General features: G+C 43.2%; 1 protein-coding gene across 4 annotated transcripts in view; it reads right to left on the bottom strand.

Moving 5' to 3' along the window:
* The window catches only part of AGFG1 (ArfGAP with FG repeats 1), a 68412-nt gene extending 59134 nt beyond the window's left edge, over positions 1-9278 (bottom strand). The window contains exon 1 of one of the 4 annotated variants that reach the window (XM_075861275.1): positions 8835-9278. In XM_075861275.1, the coding sequence (XP_075717390.1) occupies positions 8835-9001 (167 nt within the window). In that variant the 5' untranslated portion in view covers positions 9002-9278. The remainder of the gene's footprint in view (positions 1-8834) is intronic. The other 3 variants (XM_075861273.1, XM_075861274.1, XM_075861276.1) reach the window with 3 other exon arrangements.
* Between the last annotated feature and the right edge of the window lie 4275 nt (positions 9279-13553).

Here is a 13553-nt window from a genome sequence, read left to right as displayed (position 1 = left end):
CGTGGGAGCTAACTGGAGGGACACTAGACTACAAACTTAAGGTGGCCATCCACATTAGCTACATGTCAGCCGGACATGTCGGAGATTCCACCCTCCCATTGACATCAATGGGAGGTTCGGAAGGCATCTGCCTGAAGATCGAGCAGGATGCTGCTTTTTCCCACTAGCTGAAATCAACAAGCGGGAAAATTACGCGTCCGACTTCCGTTGAAATGAATGGCCCGCGGAATTTTGCAGCAAAATTCTTACATGTGAACATACCCTTACAGTAGCATAAGTTACCCTGCCAAGCAAGGGCAAAAGGTCATTATTTCCAGTCACCTCCCACAGGGTGGGACTGATGTCTCTATACTGAAAACCGGAACTACATGATCTATCTAAAAAAAACTTCCTCTCAGGTCAGAAGTCCAGTAACTACACCAAACACACCCAATGCATGATGTTCTAAAAAAAATGGCAGAAACACAGTTATTAACATGTGGGGCTGCAATGGAAGCAGCTCTCTTTGATGCACACGTAGTACAGATGTGTCCACCCTTATCTTTGCTTAAATTTGGTTATGGACTTCAATTTTTCATTAAACCAATTAAATACAATAAGGCGACATGCTATCAAAACCCTTGATGAACTGCAATTCATATCTCGTGATCAAAAAAACCTAGAAGCACTCCAATGATTTTTTGGGATATTTTCCAAGATAATTTTATTATGAATAATTCATAAACGATATTCCTTTTCAAGCGATATTTCTTGGACGTTTCGACCTCACCTAGGTCTTTATCACAATCGCTGAGTCTGCAATCTGAGAGCGTCTGGTAGACGCCGTCCACACCATATCCTAACGATTATCAGCGATTGTGATAAAGACCTAGGTGAGGTCGAAACGTCCAAGAAATATCGCTTGAAAAGGAATATCGTTTATGAATTATTCATAATAAAATTATCTTGGAAAATATCCCAAAAAATCATTGGAGTGCTTCTAGGTTTTTTTGATCACTATTGTGGGTCATCCAGCCCGAACCTTTATAGCACCAATACAACGTCTATAGAAGGTGTGCATAATTACATATTTGAGAATGCAATTCATATCTCAACCAGTGGGGGAGCCACACAGACACATAGCATAAACATCTCGTGACAGACTATTACGAATTCATGTTTTTTCAAAGATAATCATCTCGCACCACACATTTCAGGATATGATGAGATAAGAGGAAAGGTAAGGACGGACACATCTGTAGTAGTCATTGGTTGCCTGTAACTCCATAAATGTATTGAACTACGCATAGCTTATCATAACAATCATTTTCTGCATAGCAATAGCAAATATGCTGACACCATACAAAGAAAAACACATTTCCTGGGCTAAAGGTGATCAAAACGTGCTTCCTGCTTGTATGGGAATGGAACGTGCCCTAGGTCAACAGTCAAAGGTCGTAGGTAAAAGGCGATTAGGGCAAACCTGCTCCCCTTTCCTAATTTTTTCCTCTAATGGTATAGGGCTTCCAAAAACGTCTTTATTTTTATCTTCCCTTTATTTCCTGTTTGTTGCACTATAAATAAAGCCATTACAATAATCACACTATGCAAGTATCGCTCCGAATTTTTTTTGACCTGCAGCAGGTGGCAATATATATTTTCAAATGCTTCAGAAAAATTGTCCAAGGAAGGGTTAACACCACCTTCACACAAAAAACACTATGCCCAAAACACCCGACGCAGCCTGTGCCAAGAACAGCTCAGTCAATATTTTTAATTCTCCATACTGAAATTTTATCTGTGACATTTAAATTGCTTTCCCAGAAAATCCAGAACTTGCAGACGAACCAACACTTCATAAGAGATTAGTGCGGTCCAGCTCAGAAAACAAACACCATCTCACCGCGCATGGTGACGACAGACTGGATGCCATCACAACATGATGAGAAAAAACACAATTACGGCCACTCGATTGCTGCTTTACATGGTACATAGTGTAGGGTCGATTCACAAAAATGGCCGAATGGGAAAAAAAATAAAAATACAATTCATTGGGTTTAGTTTAGAGCTGGACAAATCCCACAAAGAAGGGGCCCAAAGGTCCTTCTGGGACGCACTCCGATGCCTAGAGCAATGGGACCGCAATGGGACCACAACGTATTGCAATTCTGAAGCCATCTCCCTCAACCTCCCCATAAAACACACACTCCGCTGAGAAGAGCAAGCAGATTTATTTCAGTAGGGGAGGAACTTCTCTCACCAGAACAAACGATCGGACATGTTGAAAGCCCACATGACCGACGCTCGCTTCCCCTCACCTCTCCTGCCGCAGACCCTTTATTCTAGGCATCACTGGTGGTCTCTGTAGTCTGACCACTGACAATCAGAGTTACATGAAATAGCCCTTACATAGAGGACAGGTTCCTCACATATGCCCAGGTCACTACAATGTTAGAGAAGCAGCAGCTTTTGAACTTGCTCGGAAGCACATGAATATCCACAGCCGGAGTTTCAGATCTAGTCATGTTCTTATATTTCTTGCAAAGAAGAAGAGGGGCAGATCATATCAGAGGAAAGTAGGAAACTATATTTTCACCTACACTCAAGACACTCACACAAAAAAAAAAAAAAGTCTCAGCAGCCAGTGAACCAAATGTGTGTAGTGGTTTCTAGAACTCCCATAGACTTAATGGAGAAATCCATGCCCATGGTGGCAACATCTCCAATCATTCTCTACTTGGATGTTGCCGCTTCTCAATTGAGGTGGGCTCCCTACACAGGCCGATTAAATATTTATGGCATATCCATCATTGTATATGGTGGGAAAAACCCACTAAAGAGGTTGTACCAGAATTGCCAATCATCCCCTATCCATAGGTGATTGGTGGGGGCCCCAGCGTAAGACAATCGTGAGAACGGGGGTCGCAAACCCCCCATTCCTCTTGCCTGCTGGCCTAGCAGTGAGGAGCTTGAAGGGGTAGTCAAGCATGCGCTCTCTGCTCCATTCAATGCCTATGGGACTGAGGGAAACAACCAAGTGCTGTTTCCATCATTCCCATACACTTTGAATGGAGCGTGCTTGACCACCCCTCAATTCAATGTCCTTCTGGAGGATTCAGGACTCCCGTTCTCATGATCAGTGGGGGTCCCAGCGATCAGACAGACAATTATCACCTATCCTGTGGAGAGATAATTGTTGATCCGGGGACTACGCCCTTTAATAAAACACATCTTATTATTCTCTATTCTGAATGCCTAACAATTCCGTTAATAATTGGATTCTATTCCTACATTCATTGTAGATCTGCTGCCATTCCCCATGTCTTCTAGGCAGCTCTCCTGTACATTCAGTCCATCCATCTGGACACCTGGCACCACAAACCTGGCCGATTCTACACTGATCTCATGGCGTTCTGTCTTTTTTTTTTTTTTAACCTATTATATTAGATTTATTAAATTCCATGAAAATCAGCAAAAAGACAAAAAGTACCAACGTTCAATGAAACAACAAAAGTTTTCAAACATTTAAAGGCTCTGTCACCAGATTATAAGTGCCCTCTCTTGTACATAATGTGATGGGCGCTATAATGTAGGTGACAGCAGTGGTTTATTTAGAAAAACTATCTATTTTTACCACGTTAGGAGCGATTTCAGCTTTAGGCTAATGACTTTCTCAATAGACAACTGGGCGTGTTTTTACTTTTGACCAAGTGGGCGTGTGGAGAGAAGTGTATGACGCTGACCAATCAGTGACCAATCACACTTCTCCCCATTCATTTACTCTGCATATAGCGACCCTGCGTTGTTCACTATGTGCAGCCACATACACCCACATTAACATTACTGAAGTGTCTTGACAGTAAATAGACATCGTGTCCAACGCGTAATATGCACCGTGATCGCACGGCTCTAGCAGCACAGCATTGTCCAGATCTGACAGCAGCCAATATTCTCTAGCCTGGATGCCGTCATCGCGACCTGAACCAATCATGTCCTGATGAGGGCACTCGAATCAGACACTTACTAAACATAGTAAAATTAAAGAAGAAAAACTAAAAAAAAAAAAATATATAACATTTTTAAAAGGCCTCCCCTGCCCAAAAAAGTGCATACCTCTCTGAAGTCACACACACAGTGCTAGATATCCTCCGTGACAAACAGAGTTTTGCATGGGCATCAGGTGCTTACGAATTTAATCAACACTTTTCTGTCACGCAGAATGTAAAATACCCCAAATATACAGTAATTACCCCCAGCCACCAATTTTGCCTGTTCTATCTACTTTTGCGCCTTCACTAGAAAAAACTGCACTTGGATAATCATGAATGGACAGAAGTTGCGGCTAAAGTTATGGAGGAGATACAAGTAAAACTAACAGTGTCTCTGTTCATACGTTACACAATGTACACATAGGTGGCACCGTTATGCACGGGAGAATTAGAGGATTCATTTTTGGGCTAAAAATTATTGATTAAACAAACTAGGTTAAAACAGAACAAGAAAAAATTATATTTTTTTTCCCTTTTCTGATAATTTTACCAAAATAAAGACTAACAAAGTGAAATTATATCAGCTTCAATAAGAAAGCCCTGTGTCTCCTGCCAAAATTTTTTTAAATCTTTAGGCCTCTTTCACACTGCAATATCAGTATTTGTAATCCAAAACTAGGAGTGGATCCATTACATGGAAGAGGCGCAAGTCCTTCTATTAAACATTTTCTTTGTAGGTTCCACTTCTGGATTTGGCTTCCAAATACGGATAAAAAATACTGACCACAACACTGCTGTGTGAAACAGGCCATCGGGTGTATTCAGACATTGCAGTTGAGGTGCGGTTCTTGCTGCAGAGATGAGAACCTATTTTACAGCAGTTCCGCAGCAGAACAGATTGTGCGGATTCTGCAGTGCGTCTGCATCCAATTCTGTTTTTAGCTTAAAACCGCATGCAAAATCTGCAGCAAATCTGCATTGTGTGAACAAGGCCTAACAGTGCTTGGTGACCCGATCTACATACAGCACCTATTCAAGTATATAGGAGCCATACAGCCGGCAGTAGCTGAACATGATTCTTTGAACTACACTGTAAGGCCATTTTCACACTTCCATACACCTAAATCCTGACAGATTCAGCTGGATTCAGGTATTTGATACCCCATTCTCAAGAAAAGATCCACACGAAATAAAGTGAGTGCTGCGGATTTAAAAATCTGCGGCATGTTCGATATTGCTGCGAATTCCGCGCTGTAAAGCAGCAGATTATCTTGTGACTTACAATGGGGCTAACCCACGTACGGACAGTTTCAGCTGCGGATTTCTGACATGGATTTTCTGAAAAATCCACGATGCATTTGCCATATGCAAATCTGTGACGTGTGAACACAGCCTAAGGGGACTGGAGTAAAAACAAAGCAATGACACCTAATAGAAGAATAAAGGAAAAATATGAACTGAATTCTAAAATCAGAGAAAAATATTGGGATGTTCTCACATAACAGGAATGTCACTAGAGCGGAGACGGCTACACCAGTAATAAGGTATTAAGCTTTTCATACGATTTACTAAAAACAGACAATGTATATGCACGGCCACAACCAGACTGAAAACAGTGGAGGAAATTTACTGCGCAAAATGCGTTCCGATTCTTACACATGTTGAGTGACGCGCTGTCATACACTGTCACCGGGTTGGATTGTCTGGGTGAGCTGTCACTCAGCATCGACCCTTACACTTGGCTCTCCCCACCGGCAAGTAGTGAATTGTGGAGCTCTGCAACTATCATTGACTAGTCAGAAGATGAATAATGCTCTTTAAAGAGGCTCTGTCACCACATTATAAGTGGCCTATCTTGTACATGATGTGATCGGTGTGGTAATGTAGATAACAGTGGTCCTAGTAATAAAGAGGCTCTGTCACCACATTATAAGTGGCCTATCTTGTACATGATGTGATCGGTGTGGTAATGTAGATAACAGTGGTCCTAGTAATAAAGAGGCTCTGTCACCACATTATAAGTGGCCTATCTTGTACATGATGTGATCGGTGTGGTAATGTAGATAACAGTGGTCCTAGTAATAAAGAGGCTCTGTCACCACATTATAAGTGGCCTATCTTGTACATGATGTGATCGGCGCTGTAATGTAGATAACAGTGGTCCTAGTAATAAAGAGGCTCTGTCACCACATTATAAGTGGCCTATCTTGTACATGATGTGATCGGTGTGGTAATGTAGATAACAGTGGTCCTAGTAATAAAGAGGCTCTGTCACCACATTATAAGTGGCCTATCTTGTACATGATGTGATCGGTGTGGTAATGTAGATAACAGTGGTCCTAGTAATAAAGAGGCTCTGTCACCACATTATAAGTGCCCTATCTTGTACATGATGTGATCGGCGCTGTAATGTAGATTACAGCAGTGTTTTTTATTTAGAAAAACAATCATTTTTATGAGTTATGACCTATATTAGCTTTATGCTAATGAGTTTCTCAATGAACTGGGCGTGTTTTACTTTTTGGGACAAGTGGGTGTTGTGGAGAGAAGTGTATGATGCGGACCAATCAGTGACCAATCAGCATCATACACTTCTCCCCATTCATTTACACTGCAGATAGCGATATAGTTATATCACTATGTGCAGCCACATACACAAAGACTAACATTACTACAGTTTCCTGACAATGAATATACATTACCTCCAGCCAGGACGGGATGTGTATTCAGAATCCTGACCACTTCTGTAGAGTCTCTGTGATTTACAGCACAGCGAGATCTCGCTGTAAATGACAGCTTACAGTGTAATCTCGCGAGACTACGCCTGCTATGCTGTAAATCACAAAGAAGTGCAGAGAAGTGGTTAGGATTCTGAATACACATCACGTCCTGGCTGGAGGTAATGTATATTCATTATCTGGACACTGCAGTAACGTTATAGTGTGTTTATGTGGCTGCAGACAGCGATATAGCTATATCGCTATGTGCAGTGTAAATGAATGGGGAGAAGTGTATGACGCTGATTGTTCACTGATTGGTCAGCGTCATACACATCTCTCCACAACGCCCACTTGGCCGAAAAGTAAAACCCGCCCAGTTGTCTATTGAGAAACTCATTATTATAGAGCTAATATAGGTTATAACTCAGTCAAAAATGATCGTTTTTCTAAATAAAAAACACACGGTTATCTACATTACAGCGCCGATCACATCATGTACAATATAGGCCACTTATAATCTGGTGACAGAGCCTCTTTAAGGCTTTGTTAACATTGGCGACATGACTTCCGTTTATCGCACAATGGATCCAAGCGGCAAGAGACTGACCCCATTGCCTAGAGCTAGATGGTCACTTCTGCAGCTCGCTGGTTTGTGGTAAGATACACGGCACAGTGTTGTTGCCCATGGACAGGGGGGCATTTATCAATACAGTCACTAGTACAAATTACAACACTGCCTAAAGCTGGCGCTCGAAACGTTGCCCAACACTTACAGAATACAGCGCACGTCTCCTTAGCCCGTAACTCATGTGCGCAGCTTTTTGACTTAAACAAATGACTTATATCACTTTGATTAAATCGATGCATAATCCGTCACTATCTAACTAAGCCCCCCACAACACCCCGTCTCTATTTATAGAGTGTGACACATTAATACAAGTCCCCAATGTGTGCCTCAAAGCGTCAGTGACACGGGAGCTGCCTAACGCTTCAGATGACTGTAGCTCATTGTGGATGCGATACTGCTGCGTGCCAGACACTTTCTATGGAGGTTAAAGAATATATATATGGAGTAGGATTACATGTATATAGTTGGTATATGTATGGAGTATGAGTACATGTATGTATATAGTTGGTATGTGTATGGAGTATGAGTACATGTATGTATATAGCTGGCATAAGTATGTAGTATGATTACATGTATATATATATATATATATAGCTGATATATGTATGGAGTATAAGGAAATGTATGTATATAGTGGTATATGTATGGAGTATGCATACAGATGATATAGAATTATAGATGGTATATGTATGGAGCATGAGTACTTGTTTGTATATAGATGGTATATGTATGGAGTAGGGGTACATGTATGTATATAGATGGTATATGTATGAGTAGATGTATTTAGTGGTATATGTATGAGTACATGTATGTATATAGTGGTATATGTATGGAGTATGAGTACATGTATGTATGTATGTATGTAGTGGTATATGTATGAGTACATGTATGTATATAGATGGTATATGTATGGAGTATGAGTACACGTATGTATATAGATGGTATATGTATGGACTAGGAGTACATGTATGTATCTAGATGGTATATGTATGGACTAGGAGTACATGTATGTATCTAGATGGTATATGTATGGAGTATGAGTACACGTATGTATATAGATGGTATATGTATGGACTAGGAGTACATGTATGTATCTAGATGGTATATGTATGGACTAGGAGTACATGTATGTATCTAGATGGTATATGTATGGAGTATGAGTACACGTATGTATATAGATGGTATATGTATGGACTAGGAGTACACGTATGTATATAGATGGTATATGTATGGACTAGGAGTACACGTATGTATCTAGATGGTATATGTATGGAGTATGAGTACATGTATGTATATAATGGTATATGTATGGACTAGGAGTACACGCATTGATATAGATGGTATATGTATGGGGTATAAGTACATGTATGTATATATATGAGCACATGTATGCATGTATGTATGACACCCAGTCGTCCTGATCTCTCCCCCGTTTGCAGCGTCCTGTCTACAATCTGCCCTATTATTGCCTGCCTGAGCCGTGACAGGCTGCCCCCCGTACAGAACACCGGTACTCACAGGATTCCGGAGCACGACGTGCACACGAAGGCCCCCGCCGTCATATTGGCATAGGTCGGGCCGCGCTGGTCACAGTCGAAGCACTTGCGGTTATGAGGGAGGCTGGTCATCTCCCGGAGCAATTTCAGATGCTTCTCCTCCTGCTTCCGCTTGGCGCTGGCCGCCATGCTGAAGCACCGGGCGGGGGCGACACACCGGGAGACACCGGGCGGCACCTAGCAGGCACAGTCAAGGGCCAGTGACGTGTTCTGGGGGCGTGGTATTGGAACGTCACGTTCTGTAAGGCGGGGCCTAGTGACGTTAAAGGGCAAGTACGAGATAGAAGGACTGGTTGTAGCGCTGTACAGGGCGGAAAGTGCGAGAGAGAGGGGATGGCGCACGTAGTTTTGCGATTTCATGTGGAGGAAGAAGGCTGAAGGAAAGTTCTGTCATAAAACGTCAGGAGAGAGGGAGGCGGAAGTCAAACAATACACTTCCGGATTCCTTCACTGGTTGCTAAGCAACGGGAGTGGAAGCCGGCTGTATGGCAGCGGGCAGCTGGGCTTGGTCCATATGTTCTGCACAGAGGTGTCATATGTCCTGTGTTTACTTTTTTTTATTTTTTAAAGGGAAGTATCATGCCTGTTCACTCTTCTCAGCTCTGATATGTGGATGTAATGGATGCAATGCTAACCTACATAGGCCATTTTTATTTGATGGGCATCCAACTCTTGGTTCTCTCTGGAGCACCTTGGGCCATTCATTGTTTACCCAATCACAGCGGCCTGTCCGTATGTGTGATTGTGCCCGCTACTGCCACCGCACTACAGAAGAGCCGCTGTGCCAGACTACACATGAAGGGGCTGGAGTGCCACTGCCGCTTTGTTGTGATGATTCACGGATAGACCATCAATGTTTTAGTCCCAGATAATCCCTTTAATGATTTTTTTAGCGCCATCATACCCCATGGTGCTTTACAGGACAGTACAAAATGGTTAAAATGCAATATAAGCGGCAGACGTACTGTAAGTAAACAAACCGCAGATATACAGCATCCAGAGAACTGGCCTGCCCCTATATCCTCGTCTTACCTCAGCGTTGCATTACATACATTCATAGCCTGATGTAGATGGACACCCGAACATCTCACACCAAAACCACAAGCATTTATATGGAGTTGGTCGCCCGTAGACTGCTATAAGGTCATGTTTCGATTAAATACACTTGAAATATGTCTGCAAACGAGTCATATTTTTATGCTGCCGAATTAAAAAACGCCTCTTAAAAATACGCTTTGTAAAAATGAAGCTACGAGCTGATTTTTCCCTTTGAAGTCTTCTCCCTAAAAAAAACTTGGGAGTCAGAGACTGTTTTCTCTGGAATAAGCCTGGTATTTTTCAGTCTGAACATTCGCGGTGTGAACATCGCCTAAGCCTGGTATTTTTCAGTCTGAACATTCGCGGTGTGAACAGCATGAGTCTCCTTTCTGGGAAGGTTAAAACCTGAAGTCTAGCTTATCTCTTCTGTCCAGATGAAGGCAATCTATTTTCTCCCAGCTATCAGCCATTTCAGGTTGACGAGCGGGTGTAATTTTCTCTTCTGGCAGTTGTTATCTCACGAGAGAAATTGAAAATCCCCTGTCATCCGCCGTCAGGGAAGAGTCTGGAGGCTACCATACACATTACATTGTCACGCAATACTGTGGAAATCAGCAGTTTAGGCCGTCTTTGATCTAAAGTGTATGGCCAGTTTAAGATCTAAAGTCTAGCTTATGCTGTGCAGATAAATGCAACTTCTTGTTCCCGTCTAGTAACCATTTCATGGAAAGGCTGAAAAGAAAGTCTCGATAAAAATGTCCTCATTTGGGATGTACGAAGCATCAAAACTTCGATACTGTTTCGATACCGTGCACCCTCAAAAAATTCAATACTGTTAATTCATGTATTTCAATACTAAGCTGTGCCGCCGCACATCTTAGTATTGTAATACATGAATGTATGAGAGCGGGGCTGCGGCTGTGTAATACAGCCATTGCCCCGCTCCTGAGTCTTGACAAGTGTGCGCGCGGTCAGCATGAGGTGATGAGACCAGCGCTGCACTAATGAGTGGCGGCACTGAAGCCAGAACATGGCAGGCGCACTACAAAACACCCCTATGTTCTGTCCTCAGTGCCTGCGCCACCGCTCATTAGTGCAGTGCCAGCTGCATCACCTCATGCTGACTGCGTGCGCACTTGTCAGGAGCATGGCAATGGCTGTATTACACAGCCGCAGTCCCACTGTAAGGCCTCATTTACACGAGCGTAATATACGCGCGTGCTTTTCACGCGCGTCGTACGCACCTATATTACTCTATGGGGCAGTGCAGACGATGCGTGAATTTTGCGCTGCGCGAGTGCGTGGCGTAAAACTCACGACATGGTCTATAATCGTGCGTTTTTCGCGCATCACGCACCCATTGAAGTCAATGGGTGCGTGAAAACCACGCATGCCGCACGGAAGCACTTCCGTGCGAACTGCGTGATTCGCGCAAGAGCTGTCAAACTGAATGTAAACAGAAAAGCACCACGTGCATTTCTGTTTACAAACATCCGAACGGAGTGCCTTAGACATGAGCGAACCAAACTTTACCGGGTTCGGCCGAACTCGTTTTGACCGAACTCGTTTTGACCGAACCCGGCAGGAGACGGTCACTGTGCAGGGTGCTGAAAGAGTTAAACTGGTTCAGCACCCTGGACAGTGACTTCCGATTCCAATATACGTGAACGTGTCAAAAAAAAAATAAAGTTCTGACTTACCGATAACTCCCGGCTTCTTCCTTCAGTCTGACCTCCCGGGATGACAATTCAGTCCAAGTGACAGCTGCAGCCAATCACAAGCCAAGCACAGGCTGCAGCGGTCACATGGACTGCCGCGTCATCCAGGGAGGTGGGGCCAGATGTCAAGAGGGGCGCGTCACCAAGGACGCGTCACCAAGGCAACGGCCGGGAAGTTCTCGGTAAGTACGAACCTCTTTTTTTTTAAACAGGTTACGCGATATGGTGATCGGAATGCACTGTCGAGGGTGCTGAAAGAGTTACTGCCGATCAGTTAACTCTTTCAGCACCATGGACAGTGACTGACGTCGACTAGCCTCATCTCTATGATGGCGGCTGCGCGAAAATCACACAGCCGCGCATCATACACGGATGACACACGGAGCTGTCAAGTGCCTTTTGAGCACGCAAAACGCACACGCTCGTGTAAATGAGGCCTAACGGCGGAGATCAGAGATACTTCTTATCTATGCCGCTATTACCTTGAATGCTGCGATCAAAGCTAAACGCAGCATTCAAGGGGTAAATGAGAAGGGGGATACCATTTGAATCGCGTCACAGGGAATCCCTGTAACGGATCGAGGGCCATACCCTATATGGGCGGACAGCCCAGGGTCCATTTAAGGACCCCAGGCCTGTCTGACCATATTTGCTGTTGTTTGTGCATACTGAGGTATGTCCTAACAACTGCCTGTGTACTGTCAGTATATAGATACACTACCGTTCAAAAGTTTAGGGTCACTTAGAAATTTCCTTATTTTTGAAAGAAAAGCACAGTTTTTTTCAATGAAGATAACATTAAATTAATCAGAAATACATTCTATACATTGTTAATGTGCTAAATGACTATTCTAGCTGCAAACGTCTGGTTTTTAATGCAATATCTACATAGGTGTATAGAGGCCCATTTCCAGCAACCATCACTCCAGTGTTCTAATGGCACATTGTGTTTGCTAACTGTGTTAGAAGGCTAATGGATGATTAGAAAACACTTGAAACCCCTTGTGCAATTATGTTAGCACCGCTGTAAACAGTTTTGCTGTTTAGAGGAGCTATAAAACTGACCTTCCTTTGAGCTAGTTGAGAATCTGGAGCATTACATTTGTGGGTTCAATTAAACTCTCAAAATGGCTAGAAAAAGAGAGCTTTCATGTGAAACTCGACAGTCTATTGTTGTTCTTAGAAATGAAGGCTATTCCATGCGAGAAATTGCCAAGAAACTGAAGATTTCCTACAACGGTGTGTACTACTCCCTTCAGAGGACAGCACAAACAGGCTATAACCAGAGTAGAAAGAGAAGTGGGAGGCCCCACTGCACAACTGAGCAACAAGACAAGTACATTAGAGTCTCTAGTTTGAGAAATAGACGCCTCACAGGTCCTCAAATGGCAGCTTCATTAAATAGTACCCGCAAAAAGCCAGTGTCAACATTTACAGTGAAGAGGCGACTCCGGGATGCTGGCCTTCAGGGCAGAGTGGCAAAGAAAAAGCCATATCGGAGACTGGCTAATAAAAGGAAAAAAGTGTTATGGACAGACGAATCGAAGTTTGAGGTGTTTGGATCACACAGAAGAACATTTGTGAGACGCAGAACAACTGAAAAGATGCTGGAAGAGTGCCTGACGCCATCTGTCAAGCATGGTGGAGGTAATGTGATGGTCTGGGGTTGCTTTGGTGCTGGTAAAGTGGGAGATTTGTACAAGGTAAAAGGGATTTTGAATAAGGAAGGCGATCACTCCATTTTGCAACGCCATGCCATACCCTGTGGACAGCGCTTGATTGGAGCCAATTTCATCCTACAACAGGACAATGACCCAAAGCATACCTCCAAATTATGCAAGAACTATTTAGGGAAGAATCAGGCAGCTGGTATTCTATCTGTAATGGAGTGGCCAGCGCAGTCACCAGATCTCAACCCCATAGAG

Source organism: Rhinoderma darwinii, chromosome 4 (assembly GCF_050947455.1).
Source record: "Rhinoderma darwinii isolate aRhiDar2 chromosome 4, aRhiDar2.hap1, whole genome shotgun sequence".
Lineage (NCBI taxonomy): Eukaryota > Metazoa > Chordata > Amphibia > Anura > Rhinodermatidae > Rhinoderma > Rhinoderma darwinii.
This window is presented reverse-complemented; position numbering and strand designations above follow the sequence as displayed.